The sequence below is a fragment of the Vitis vinifera genome, chromosome 19 (assembly GCF_030704535.1).
Source record: "Vitis vinifera cultivar Pinot Noir 40024 chromosome 19, ASM3070453v1".
NCBI classification, from domain to species: domain Eukaryota; kingdom Viridiplantae; phylum Streptophyta; class Magnoliopsida; order Vitales; family Vitaceae; genus Vitis; species Vitis vinifera.
In genome coordinates, this window is record NC_081823.1 from 24,688,610 (window position 1) to 24,703,066 (window position 14,457).

Here is a 14,457-nt window from a genome sequence, read left to right on the forward strand (position 1 = left end):
AAAAATAATAAATTTGTTCCCTTTAATTGCAGCTTGTTGACTTGTCCACCTAATCCATGATATCAGCCAGTACCCATGTGACCTGGCCCATCCCATCCACCCCTATAAAGATATCTCTTACTTTGTTCCCTATTCTCTCACAATTCCCTCAGCTTCTCATCTTCTACGTGCTGTATTTTCTTGGCTTTCAGCTACTTTGAGTTGTTCCAAAATGGCTGACCAAATTCCATTCGGTGTTGTGGAGCACATTTTGACCAACTTGGGGTCCTCGGCGTTTCAAGAAATTGGATCCATGTATGGTGTTCCAAAGGAGATGACCAAGCTCAAGGGGAAACTGGGCATCATCAAGGCTGTGCTTTTGGATGCTGAGGAGAAGCAGCAGCAGAGCAATCATGCAGTCAAAGATTGGGTCAAAGATTGGGTCCGGAGTCTCAAAGGCGTTGTGTATGACGCAGATGACTTGCTGGATGACTATGCAACCCATTATCTTCAGCGAGGAGGATTGGCAAGGCAGGTCAGTGATTTCTTCTCATCTGAAAATCAAGTTGCTTTTCGTTTAAACATGAGTCATAGACTCAAGGATATCAAAGAAAGGATAGATGACATTGAAAAAGGCATCCCCATGTTAAATCTGACTCCACGGGACATAGTACATAGGAGAGACAGCCATTCATTCGTGTTGCCGTCTGAAATGGTAGGAAGAGAAGAAAACAAAGAGGAGATAATAGGGAAGTTGTTGTCGTCCAAGGGTGAAGAAAAGCTTTCGGTTGTTGCCATTGTAGGCATTGGGGGGTTGGGAAAGACCACCCTTGCTAAATTGGTATACAATGATGAAAGAGTGGTCAATCATTTTGAGTTTAAGATATGGGCTTGCATTTCTGATGATTCTGGTGATAGTTTTGATGTTATTATGTGGATCAAAAAAATTTTAAAATCTCTGAATGTTGGGGATGCTGAAAGTCTGGAGACTATGAAAACTAAGCTTCATGAAAAAATAAGTCAAAAGAGGTACTTGCTAGTCCTCGATGATGTTTGGAATCAAAATCCTCAAAAATGGGATGACGTGAGAACTTTATTAATGGTTGGGGCTATTGGTAGTAAAATTGTAGTGACCACCCGTAAACCAAGAGTTGCATCAATCATGGGAGATAATTCTCCCATTAGTTTGGAAGGTCTGGAACAAAATCACTCCTGGGATTTATTTTCAAAAATCGCATTTAGAGAAGGCCAGGAGAATTTGCATCCAGAAATTCTAGAAATTGGAGAAGAAATTGCAAAAATGTGCAAGGGAGTTCCTCTCGTCATTAAGACTTTAGCAATGATATTGCAGTCTAAAAGAGAACAGGGCGAATGGTTGTCTATTAGAAACAATAAAAATTTGTTGTCACTTGGCGATGAAAATGAGAATGTTCTAGGGGTGCTGAAATTAAGTTATGATAATTTGCCAACTCATTTGAGACAATGTTTTACATATTGTGCTTTATTTCCAAAAGACTTTGAGATTGAGAAAAAGTTGGTGGTACAACTATGGATAGCACAAGGTTATATTCAACCTTATAATAATAAGCAATTAGAGGATATAGGGGATCAATATGTTGAGGAATTATTGTCAAGGTCATTGTTGGAGAAGGCAGGAACCAATCATTTTAAAATGCATGACCTTATACATGATCTTGCACAATCAATTGTAGGATCTGAGATCCTTATTTTAAGAAGTGATGTAAATAACATTCCAGAAGAAGTTCGTCATGTATCATTGTTTGAAAAGGTAAATCCTATGATAAAGGCTCTAAAGGGAAAACCCGTAAGGACCTTTCTAAACCCTTATGGATATTCTTATGAAGATAGTACAATTGTAAATTCATTTTTTTCGAGTTTTATGTGTCTACGTGCATTGAGTTTAGATTATGTGCCAAAGTGTTTAGGCAAATTGAGTCATTTAAGGTATCTTGATCTTTCCTACAATAATTTTGAGGTACTTCCAAATGCTATTACAAGGTTAAAGAATTTGCAAACACTAAAACTCACAGGGTGTGTCAGTTTAAAAAGGATTCCAGACAATATAGGAGAATTGATCAATCTTAGACACTTGGAGAATAGTAGATGTCATGACTTGACTCATATGCCACATGGAATCGGCAAGTTGACTTTACTTCAAAGTCTACCATTGTTTGTGGTTGGGAATGATATAGGGCAGTCTAGGAATCACAAAATTGGTGGCTTGAGTGAATTGAAAGGCCTTAACCAACTAAGAGGAGGGTTATGCATACGTAATCTTCAAAACGTGAGGGATGTTGAACTGGTATCCAGGGGGGGAATTTTGAAAGGAAAACAATGTCTTCAGTCCTTGAGATTGAAATGGATACGGTCGGGCCAAGATGGGGGGGATGAGGGTGATAAGTCAGTGATGGAAGGCCTTCAACCACACCGACACCTAAAGGATATCTTTATACAAGGTTACGAAGGTACGGAGTTTCCAAGTTGGATGATGAATGATGAGTTGGGTTCCCTGTTTCCCTACCTAATTAAAATTGAAATTTCAGGATGTTCAAGATGCAAAATTCTGCCACCCTTTTCTCAACTCCCTTCTCTCAAGTCTTTGAAGCTTAAGTTTATGGAAGAACTGGTGGAGTTAAAGGAGGGTTCATTAACAACGCCACTCTTCCCATCTCTTGAATCGCTCGAACTCCATGTCATGCCAAAGTTGAAGGAATTGTGGAGGATGGACTTACTAGCAGAGGAAGGTCCTTCATTTTCTCATCTTTCGAAGTTATATATTCGTGCATGCTCTGGTTTGGCATCACTGCATCCTTCTCCTTCTCTTTCTCAATTAGAAATCAGAGATTGCCCTAACTTGGCATCCTTGGAACTGCATTCGTCTCCTTCTCTTTCTCAATTAGAGATCATCAATTGCCATAACTTGGCATCCTTGGAACTGCATTCGTCTCCTTCTCTTTCTCAATTAGAGATCAGAAATTGCCATAACTTGGCATCCTTGGAACTGCATTGGTCTCCTTCTCTTTCTCAATTAGAGATCAGATATTGCCATAACTTGGCATCCTTGGAACTGCATTCGTCTCCTTCTCTTTCTCAATTAACGATCATCGATTGCCATAACTTGGCATCCTTGGAACTGCCGTCATCTCTTCGTCTTTCTGATTTAGATATCAGAAAATGCCCTAACTTGGCATCCTTGGAACTGCATTCTTCTCCTTCTCTTTCTCAATTAACGATCATCAATTGCCATAACTTGGCATCCTTGGAACTGCATTCATCTCCTTGTCTTTCTCGATCATGGATCTATGAATGCCCTAACTTGGCATCCTTCAAAGTGGCTCCATTACCTTCTCTTGAGACACTATCTCTGTTCACAGTTAGATATGGTGTGATATGCCAGATAATGTCTGTCTCTGCTTCGTTGAAGTCTCTGTATATTGGAAGCATAGATGATATGATATCTCTCCCGAAGGAGCTACTTCAACATGTTTCTGGCTTGGTAACGTTACGGATCCGTGAGTGTCCTAACTTGCAATCCTTGGAACTGCCGTCATCTCCTTCTCTTTCTGAATTAAGGATCATAAATTGCCCTAACTTGGCATCCTTCAATGTGGCATCATTACCTCGTCTTGAGGAACTAAGCCTGCGTGGAGTCAGAGCAGAGGTACTGAGGCAGTTCATGTTTGTCTCTGCTTCTTCTTCATTGAAGTCTCTGTGTATACGGGAGATTGATGGTATGATATCTCTCCGAGAGGAGCCGCTTCAATATGTTTCCACTCTCGAAACTCTCCACATTGTTAAGTGCTCTGGTTTGGCAACATTACTACACTGGATGGGCAGCCTTTCCTCGCTTACGGAACTTATTATTTTTGGCTGCTCGGAATTGAAATCACTGCCAGAAGAGATCTATTCCCTTAAAAAACTGCAGACATTTTATTTCTGTGATTATCCAGACCTAGAGGAAAGATACAAGGAAACAGGTGAAGACCGGGCCAAGATTGCTCATATCCCACATGTTAGTTTCTACAGTGATTCGATTATGTATAGTAAGGTAGGTCCGAAATCCCTAACCTTTCTTCCCATTTTTATTATTTAAGAATCAAAATGCTATGTTTTCATTTTGTCTCTGGTAATTCTTTTATGTTGGCACCTCATATGTTTGTTTAAATGCTCACATCAATAACTTTTTGAAAAATTTTCCAGATTAACATCATTTGCTGATGCTGTGCACTAAACTAATCATTTTACTTGGGAGTTGTACATTCTAAGAGTTTGAGGAAATATTGAGGTCTGGTATGATAACTCTCAATCCTTGGAACTGCATTCATCTCCTTCTCTTTCTCGATTAACAATCCATGATTGCCCAAACTTGGCATCCTTCAATGTGGCATCATTACCTCGTCTTGAGGAACTAAGCCTGCGTGGAGTCAGAGCAGAGGTACTGAGGCAGTGCATGTTTGTCTCTGCTTCTTCTTCATTGAAGTCTCTGTGTATACGGGAGATTGATGGTATGATATCTCCCAGAGGAGTCGCTTCAATATGTTTCCACTCTCGAAACTCTCTACATTGTTAAGTGCTCTGGTTTGGCAACATTACTACACTGGATGGGCAGCCTTTCCTCGCTTAAGGAACTTATGATTTATGAATGCTCTGAATTGACATCACTGCCAGAAGAGATCTGTTCCCTTAAAAAACTGCAGAAATTTTATTTCTGTGATTATCCACACCTAGAGAAAAGATACAACAAGGAAACAGGTAAAGACCGGGCCAAGATTGATCATATCCCACGTATTAATTTCCAAAGTGATCGAGTTATGGAATATAAGGTCCGAAATCCCTAACCTTTCTTCCCATTTTTATTATTTAAGAATCAAAATGCTATGTTTTCATTTTATTATTATGTTTTCATTGTATCCCTGGCACCTCATATGTTTGTTTTTACTGCTCACATTAATAATTTTGAAATTTTTTTCTAGCTTGGATGCGCTTTCCGATGATGTGCACTAAACTAACCATTTTACTTGGAGTTGTACATTCTAAGAGTTTGAGGAAATACTAAGGTCTGATATGATAACTCTCAATCTTAAACGTTGTTTTGTGTTTGGAACGTTACTACACTTGATACATACCCTCACCTCACCTCACTTACAGACCCAAGAATACAGAGGGCCACACTTGGTGAAGGTTTCATCAGTAAGGAGAACCATTTCAGGTATGAAATCCTCCCTTCTCATTTTCTAATGACTTCATTTTTATTCAATATCCATTTGAAATTATTTAAGTTCATTTTCTTTAGATATTATATTTTCTTGCTTGCTCAATAATTTCATTTAAGTAAGTTTTTTGGATATCACATTTTCTTTGGGGTTTTTTTTTCTTTTTAGAATAATTTCAAAATGTAATTTTTAACTATTCACAAAATTTGATCATAGTTGAGTGATTAAAATTCAAGTTTATTCTTATTATCATTAGTAGTTATTTGATATGTTCGTTTGCTAATACAAAAATAAGACTAACAAGTAATGTGCATAGAGTTTGTAGAAGAGAAGAAAGATTTGATCCAAGATATTCCTAAAGATCGGAAACTTTCAAAGCCACCCAAGATCGCACAGGTTGAATTCGGATTCATCCAGTTTACAATCCATTAATTCTACTTATATCATCTTTGTTATGTTACAATTTGCCTTTACTTGTTATGCAACCTACCTTAATAATTTAGGGAGACCAAGATAAGGTATTCCTAGTAGAACTGGCTCACAAATTGAAAAGGTAAACTTGTATCACCTGCCTACATGCCTACAACAATACAAACACTAGCTCATGTCTTTCTCACTATTGAAATTGTTATTGCGTGCAGGGATTTCAGGCGAGGAGGCCCAACTTGTGATCATAGAGCATACTTTTATCATAGAGAAGCCCAAGGAAATATTTAAGCACTTGAAATCCTTTCTCATTGATTTGCTTCCACCTCCCAAGCAACACCTAGAACCACTCCCACCATGACGAAGTTAAAAGGTACTAATGCAACATTCTCAATATATTAGAATATATCCAAGGAAGGGTGGCCACATATGAAGACCCTATTCCAAGGTCAAATTTTAGATTTTTGTGTTTTTCCTATCACTATTCCTATACTATTACTAGTGCACCTTATTTGTCAAGATGATTAAAAGGGAATTCCCTAGGATAATTAGTGTCTCAAGTGATCTTAAGGTTCATAAATTTTTGGTTTCCACAAGATAGGTGCCAACTATTTATTTATTTATTTATTTTTTTTACACCCATGCAATATTCCAGTCATCTATTAACAAAGGCTAAAATTTCTTGTAGAGAATAGAATAAAGAACTAAATTACATGAAAATAGGACATTATTATTCTATTTACAAGTAAGGGTAAAAAATTGTTGAGGGCCATCAAGCACATTGTTCCTAAAATAATAACATCCATGTTGTTGAGCAAAAGTTTTTTATATTGGCACCTCATATGTTTGTTTAAATGCTCACATCAATAACTTTGAAAATATTTTCCAGATTTTTGAAAAATTGTAATGTTGTGCACTAAACTAATCATTTTACTTGGAGTTCTACATTATAAGAGTTTGAGAAAAAACTGTTTGATATGACAACTCTCAATCTTAAATGTTGTTTTGTGTTTGGAATATTACTGCACTTGATAGATGCCTCACCTCTCTTACAGAACTTGGAATTCATGGCTACCCTGAATTGACATCCCTGCCAGAAGATATGTTCCCTCAAAAGCCTGCAGACACTAAACAATTTGCATATGTTCACACTTAAAGGAAAGCTGCTGAAAGGAAAAGTGAAGACTAAGCAAAGATTGCTCATATCCCACAAATTGATATCATACATCCATGAAGATTGAACTGATACAAAATGCCTTTCAGGTTCGAAATCCCTAACTTTTCTTCTTATTTTCTATTACTTCATTTTTATTATCTTACATTAAAAAATCCTCTGTTTTCATTTGTTTTGGTAGTTCTTTTTATTTGCACCTTATTTGTTTTATTAAATGCTTACTCCAGTAAGTTTGAAAATTTTTACATCTTCAAATCATTTTGCTTGAGTGTTTTGCATTCTAAGAGTTTGAGGAAATATTGAGCTCTAATATAAATAGTATTGGTCATAGAGTCTTCCTTTCTTAAGAAGCTTACCATTAACCTAATGGCCAAAGGATCCCAAAAGGAAACAACTTTGGGTTGACTTGAAGATTTCACATGGTCCAAACATTCATATTTACTAGATGCCTGATACAAAAGAAATTTTGCTCTCTTTTCAATTTAGCCATTGATGTAGTCTAAATGTTTTATTAGAGCAATAATTGTCCAGTAAATGCAAAATAGAGAATGGTGTTAATGAATTCAGTACTTCATCTATGTTGTAGACTTGTAGTTTAGCAGCTTCTGTTGATAATGAGTGTGAGGTTGGCTTTATCATGTCACTGTTCCAAATATTCTTAAAAAAAAATCATTTAAGCTCTATTTGGTTCTTAGAAAATTTAAGGGAAAATGTGAGGAAAACAAAATAGAGAAGAAAAGTGGAAGGAAAAAAAAGTGAAAGTCAATGAATTATTTTTGTATGCTACTTCAAACTCACTTCACTTTTTTTAACTCTTCAATATAAAGATTAAATCATTTGAAAAATGTGTAAATTTCTAATTAATTTTAATTATATTTGATTTTCTTTGGTATTTTCCAAAAGACAACCAAATATGAGAAAATCATTTTCCTTAACATTTTTTTTCTTAGTACTTTTAGGGAACCAAACATAACCTAAATGTTTTAGTTTAGTAGTTTCATCAAATGAGATAGACAACCTCACATCTCTTAGTGAGCTGAGGTGCTATGTCAATTAATGCTTTGTCTCTACTCTTCATTGAAGTCTCTATCTATTGGATGCACAAATGATATGATCCAAACTCAAATTGAACACTATTCTGGTTTTGCAACATTACTGCACTCGAAAGGCAACTTCAACTCACTTATAGACCTTCCTATTGGTGATTGCACTGAATCGACATCACTTTGGAAGAGATGTGTTCCACACAGAAAATCTTTCATTATATGCACCTACTCGCGAGATACCAAAGGGAAACAGGTGAATACTTGCCCAAGAATACAAAGGTCATACTTGGTGAAGGTTCCGTCAATAAGGAGAACCATTTCAAGTATGGAATTCTCATTTCTTCTCATTTTCTTATGGCTTTATTTTTATTCAATATCTATATGAAATTATTTATGTTCATTTTCTTTAGATATTACATTTTTTTGCTTTCTCAATAATTTCATTCAAGTTCTTTTGGATATCACATTTTCTTTGGTGTTTTTTTTAGAATAATTCAAAATGTCTTTTTTAACGATTCACAAAATTTGATCATAGTTGAGTGATTAAAATTCAAGTTTATTATTATTATTATTATTGGTTATTTGATATATTTGTTTTCTTATACAGATAAAAGACTGGCAGCTAATGTGCATAGAATTTGTAGAAGAGAATAAAGATTTGATCTAAGTTATTTCTAATAGGTTGAGGAATTCATTCTTGTAAAAATTGAGTGTTAAAGCCTTCAAGAGGTTTGAATCTTGAAGAAATTATGTAAGAGCCCATTGGAGCCAGAATCCAAGTGTAAAGGAGATTGGAAGCTTGGTTGAAGCTTCAAGTTAGTGAAACCCTCACTCGGTTAGGAGATTGAGGAGAGTGGACGTAGGCAAGGAAATGCCGAACCACTATAAAATCCAAGTTTAAATTCTCTAACTCTATCTCTTTATTTTTTTATTATATTGTGCTTGAATTTGTTGTGTTGAAAAAGTTTTTGAAAAACCCAATTCACCCTCCTCTTAGGTGTTTTTCTCATTTAAGCATAACCTTTATTTTCTCACACTTGAAATCCTTTCTCATTAATTTGCTTCCACCTCATAAGCAACCCTCGAAACCACTTACACCATGACAAGGTGAAAAGAAACTAATGCAGCATTCTTAATATATAAGAAGATATTAAAGGAAGGTTGGCCACATATGAGGACCCTGTTTCTAACGTAGAATTTTAGATTTTTGTGTTTTTCCTATCACTATTCCTATACTATTACCAATGCACCTTATTTGTCAAGATGATTAAAAGGGAATTCCCTAGGATAACTAGTGTCTCAAGTGATCTTGAGGTTCATAAATTTTTGGTTTCCACAAGATAGGTGCCAACTATTTTTATTTTTTTTTACACCCATGCAATATTCCAGTCATCTATTAACAAGGGCTAAAATTTCTTGTAAAGAATAAAATAAAGAACTAAATTACATGAAAATAGGACATTATTATTCTATTTACAAGTAAGGGCCAAAAATTGTTGAGGGTTATCAAGCACATTGTTCCTAAAATAATAGCATCCATGAAGATTGAACTGATACAAAATGCCTTTCAGGTTCGAAATCCCTAACTTTTCTTCTTATTTTCTATGACTTCATTTTTATTATCTTACATTAAAAAATCCTCTGTTTTCATTTGTTTTGGTAGTTCTTTTTATTTGCACCTTATTTGTTTTATTAAATGCTTACTCCAGTAAGTTTGAAAATTTTTACATCTTCAAATCATTTTGCTTGAGTGTTTTGCATTCTAAGAGTTTGAGGAAATATTGAGCTCTAATATAAATAGTATTGGTCATAGAGTCTTCCTTTCTTAAGAAGCTTACCATTGACCTAATGGCCAAAGGATCCCAAAAGGAAATGACTTTGGATTGGCTTGAAAATTTCACATGGTCCAAACATTCATATTTACTAGATGCCAGATACAAAAGAAATTTTGCTATCTTTTCAATTTAGCCATTGATGTAGTCTAAATGTTTTATTAGAGCAATAATTGTCCAGTAAATGCAAAATAGAGAATGGTGTTAATGAATTCAGTACTTCATCTATGTTGCAGACTTGTAGTTTAGCAGCTTCTGTTGATAATGAGTGTGGGGTTGGCTCTATCATGTTACTGTTCCAAATATTCTTAAAAAAAAAAAAATCATTTAAGCTTTGTTTGGTTCTTAGAAATTTGAGGGAAAATGTGAGGAAAATAAAATAGAGAGGAAAAGTGGAAGGAAAAAAAAGTGAAAGTCAATGAATTATTTTTGTATGCTACTTCAAACTCACTTCACTCTTTTTAACTCTTCAATATCAATTTCTAATTAATTTTAATTATATTTGATTTTCTTTGGTATTTTCCAAAAGACAACCAAATATGAGAAAATCATTTTCCTTAACATTTTTTTTCTTAGTACTTTTAGGGAACCAAACATAACCTAAATGTTTTAGTTTAGTAGTTTCATCAAATTAGATAGACAACCTCACATCTCTTAGTGAGCTAAGGTGTTATGTCAATTACTGCTTTGTCTCTACTTCTTCATTGAAGTCTCTATTTATTGGATGCACAGATGATATGATCCAAACTCAAATTGAACACTACTCTTGTTTTGCAACATTACTGCACTCGAAAGGCAACTTCAACTCACTTATAGACCTTCTTATTGGTGATTGCACTAAATCGACACCACTTTGGAAGAGATGTGTTCCACATAGAAAATCTTTCATTATATGCACCTACTCGCAAGATACCAAAGGTAAACAGGTGAATACTTGCCCAGGAATACAAAGGCCATACTTAGTGGAGGTTCCATCAATAAGGAGAATCATTTCAAGTATGGAATTCTCATTTCTTCTCATTTTCTTATGGCTTCATTTTTATTCAATATCTATATGAAATTATTTATGTTCATTTTCTTTAGATATCACATTTTTTTGTTTTCTCAATAATTTCATTCAAGTTCTTTGGATATCACATTTTCTTTGGTGTTTTTTTTAGTATAATTCAAAATGTCTTTTTTAATGATTCACAAAATTTGATCACAGTTGAGTGATTAAAATTCAAGTTTATTATTATTATTATTATTATTATTATTATTATTGGTTATTTGATATATTTGTTTTCTAATACAGACAAAATACTAGTAGCTAATGTGCATAGAATTTGTAGATAGAATTTGTAGAAGAGAATAAAAATTTGATCTAAGCTATTCCTAAAGACCAGAAACTTTTAGAGCTACCCAAGATCTAACAGGTTGAATTTTGATTCACTTAGTTTACAATCCACTAATTATCCTTATGTCATTTTTGTTATGTTACAAATTGCCTTTACTTGTTATTCAACCTATCTTAATAATTTGGGAAGACCAAGATAACGTCTTCCTAGTAGAACTGGCTCAAAAATTGAAAAGGTAAACTCATATCACCTATCTACATGCCCACAACATTATAAACACTAGCTCATGTGTTCCTCACTATTGAGATTGTTGTTGCATGTAGGCATTTTGGGCGAGGAGGCTCGACTTGTGATCATCAATAACAGAAGGCATGCTTTTATACAGAGAAGCCCAAAGAAACATTTAAGCACTTTGTTAGCCCAAGGGTTCTCCTAATCAGGTTTTGATGATAACAAACCATGGTTAAGTGACTAATTGGTTTGAATGGTAAAAAATCTTAGGTATAAATTTGGAAATTCATCAAATGATCAAATGAATACAAGATCGAGACTTTTGGAAGACTTTTGATCATAGGAAACAAATGTAAGATGAATGCATGGGTGCACTTAGATTTTACATATCTTTTCATGAATCTTTGAAAACTCAGTTTATTCCTTTAAATTACGATTTCATTAAAACCCGAGTTTTATCAAATGTACCTTAGGTAAAACGTTTCAAAATTGGCATATTAATTTACCTAAAGACCTTGCCTAAGTGTTAGAAAGGAAAAGAATTGAAAAATATAGGTTTTCGGGGCCAAAAGGCTAAATTGATCGAGGCACATGCCAGCCGGCTCAACCAACTAGGGAACCGGTCAATCGGTTGCTCTTGTTCGATCGAGATCTGGTCGAGGAGTGTTAAAAACACTTTCTCTCATCCAGTAGCCTTCTCTTCCCAGTCGAGGTACTCTCCTTACCTTTGGTCGAGGTTCGGTCGAGGCAACGGTAACCTGCCAAAGCATTAAATGCTTCAACGGCTAGTGAACCAGTCAACCCCCAGCTCGACCGATTGAGGCTATTTTTTGCTTTTTTTGGCTCCCGAGCTTAGAAACCAATAAATTGAGAGCTCCACTTCATTTATGACATAGAGAAAACTTGCAATCAATTGTCTACCCACTTGTTCTTGCCTTAAAAGCTCTCATTTATTTCTTAGTGCATTAAATCCTCACTTGCATATCCTTTTAGTGCACCCTTGTGAATCATCCTAGCTTTGATTTGTATTTGAACTATCATTGAGCTAGATTGAGGGATTCATTCTTGTAAAAATTGAGTGTTAAAGCCTTCAAGAGGTTTAAATCTTGAAGAGATTATGTAAGAGCCCATTGGAGCCAGAATCCAAGTGTAAAGAAGATTGGAAGCTTTGTTGAAGCTTCAAGTTAGTGGAACCCTCACTCGGTTAGGAGATTGAGGAGAGTGGACGTAGGTAAGGAAATGTTGAACCACTATAAAATCCGAGTTTAAATTCTCTAACTCTATCTCTTTATTTTTTATTATATTGTGCTTGAATTTGTTGTGTTGAAAAAGTTTTTGAAAAACCTAATTCACCCATCTCTTAGGTGTTTTTCTCATTTAAGCTCACTCTTGAAATCCTTTCTCATTAATTTTCTTCCACCTCATAAGAAACCGTCAGAACCACTTACACCATGACAAGGTGAAAAGAAACTAATGCAACATTCTCAATATATCAGAAGATATCAAAGGAAGGTTGGCCACATATGAGGACCTTGTTTCTAAGGTAGAATTTTAGATTTTTGTGTTTTTCTTGTCACTGTTTCTATACCATTACTAGTGCACCTTATTTTTGAAGGTGATTAAAAGGGAATTCCCTAGGATAACTAATGTCTCAGATGATCTTGAGGTTCATAAATTTTTGGTTTCAACAAGATAGGCGTCAAACCATTTTTATTTTTTTCTACACCCATGCAATATTCCATTCATTTATTAATAAGGGCTAAAATTTCTTGTAGAGAATGGAATAAATAACTAGATTAAATGAAATAAGACATTATTAGTCTATTTACAAGTAAGGGCAAAAAATTCTTGAGGGTCATTAAGCACACTGTTCCTAAAATAATAACATCCATGTCGTCGAGCAAAAGTTTATTGCAATTACATTAGCATATAAAACAAAACTAATTTTTTTTTATGGAAAATTTAACCGCACTTTAGAAGTTTGTGATTATTCTTTGGTCCATCTTAAAACGAGTTCCTGCATTTTTCCATTCCTCAAATTAAAATCACAATAAAAAGTTTTAGATTGACCTAAAATTTTCTCATGGCCTAGAAATTCATATCTACCAGATGGCTAAAGCAAAAAACACTTCTACCTTGTATTTTAAGTAATCCCTGCTTGCTATTTGTTTATTGAGAGCATCATACAAGTTGTGATTATATTTCTTAATTTTTTTATATGATAAGACGGTAACTGGATTGAGAAAGATGCAACTTGTAGAGCAGAAAATTTCTTAACTACTTTCCTTGTATTTGCTTTGTGTGTATCAACTGTTCTGTTAATTATTTTTTAAAAATATCACTAAAACAAACCTATTATGTCAGTGCTCTCTATTGTTATGTATCATAATTTAGCTATTTTTTTTCCCTAGAAATCATGCTTGTTATTGTGTTAATCAGTAGGTAGCATAAGAACTATTTTGTTCAAGTTATTTTGTATTGGCATTCTTCATGTTTTAAAATATTGTCAGACTAGCAATTTTACTGCAGATATAATGTTCTCAAATCAATGCAAAAAGGGACGATTGTGGGGCTTGGGCACAACCTTCCTTGAATAGTTGAATTGAGGATTTCTATAAACTAGGTCTCTATATCAACAGATTCTACATTTCATCACTATGGGGACCTTACAATAAATATCGCAAAAAGCTTCATTTACTACATAGTAAGGATAATCCTAAGGACTTAAAAGCTTGAGTTGTCTTTTCCATGGCAGCTTCAGATCTCTTAATAAGCTCCAAGTCATTGTCTACCTTGAATATAAATCACTGCTAGAAGTATGTGCCCTCAACATTCCCATGTTCCCGATATTGACTAGATAGTTTTTGCTAATTCATGAAGAATTGAAGGGATCTTTGATAATGACATCTATAATGTACTTCAAGTTCATGATCCAAACCCTCTTATTGCTTTCAATAACTTCATTTTTTTTATATTACTTTGTGGTCAATGTTATAAGGATGTTGTATTTTGTTTACCTGATTCTCATCCATTAGCACACATGAAAGGAAAAGTTTTACATTGCTTTCCTTCCCTTTGCTCTGTGTTTGTATATGTTTATGCAGCTAATGCGAACTTCCACCGTAACTTTTTAAGTTTTTTCATTCTCGAGTTTGGGAAACAACTGGATTTGATTGTAATATTTTCTTGTAGATATCA

The 14,457-nt window shown here is 34.6% G+C and overlaps 1 protein-coding gene and 1 long non-coding RNA gene across 14 annotated transcripts; both read left to right on the top strand.

The window, feature by feature from the left end:
* The first annotated feature begins 103 nt into the window (after nt 1–103).
* LOC100259870 (putative disease resistance protein RGA3) lies at nt 104–8,769 on the top strand. Of its 13 annotated transcripts, none has more exons than XR_002029019.2 (9): nt 105–4,048; nt 4,201–4,823; nt 4,974–5,057; nt 5,149–5,209; nt 5,530–5,609; nt 5,855–6,012; nt 6,695–6,902; nt 7,897–8,182; nt 8,467–8,769. XR_002029019.2 is itself a non-coding variant. In XM_019216908.2 (4 exons), the coding sequence occupies exons 1-4, from the start codon at nt 212–214 to the stop codon at nt 5,236–5,238; spliced, it is 4,242 nt and encodes a 1,413-aa protein (XP_019072453.1). In that variant the 5' UTR covers nt 104–211; the 3' UTR covers nt 5,239–5,511. The 13 variants fall into 13 exon arrangements, 2 of the variants coding, with proteins under 2 accessions (XP_019072453.1, XP_010644892.1); XR_009465294.1 differs by having other exon boundaries at nt 5,539–5,609; nt 7,982–8,182; XR_009465293.1 differs by having other exon boundaries at nt 6,695–8,182.
* A 276-nt stretch (nt 8,770–9,045) lies between these two features.
* LOC132253431 (uncharacterized) lies at nt 9,046–10,764 on the top strand. Its single transcript, XR_009465299.1, has 2 exons — nt 9,046–9,430; nt 10,424–10,764. It is a non-coding gene; the product is annotated as an uncharacterized LOC132253431 (long non-coding RNA).
* The last annotated feature ends 3,693 nt before the right edge of the window (nt 10,765–14,457 follow it).

Excerpts from the sequence above, each read along its gene's own strand:
- LOC100259870 (XM_019216908.2), top strand. The coding sequence starts at position 212 with ATGGCTGACCAAATTCCATTCGGTGTTGTGGAGCACATTTTGACCAAC. Across the intron at positions 4,506-4,728 it reads GTGTATACGGGAGATTGATG|AGAAAAGATACAACAAGGAA; the intron begins GTATGATATCTC and ends ATCCACACCTAG. Across the intron at positions 4,824-5,148 it reads ATCGAGTTATGGAATATAAG|ACCCAAGAATACAGAGGGCC; the intron begins GTCCGAAATCCC and ends CCTCACTTACAG.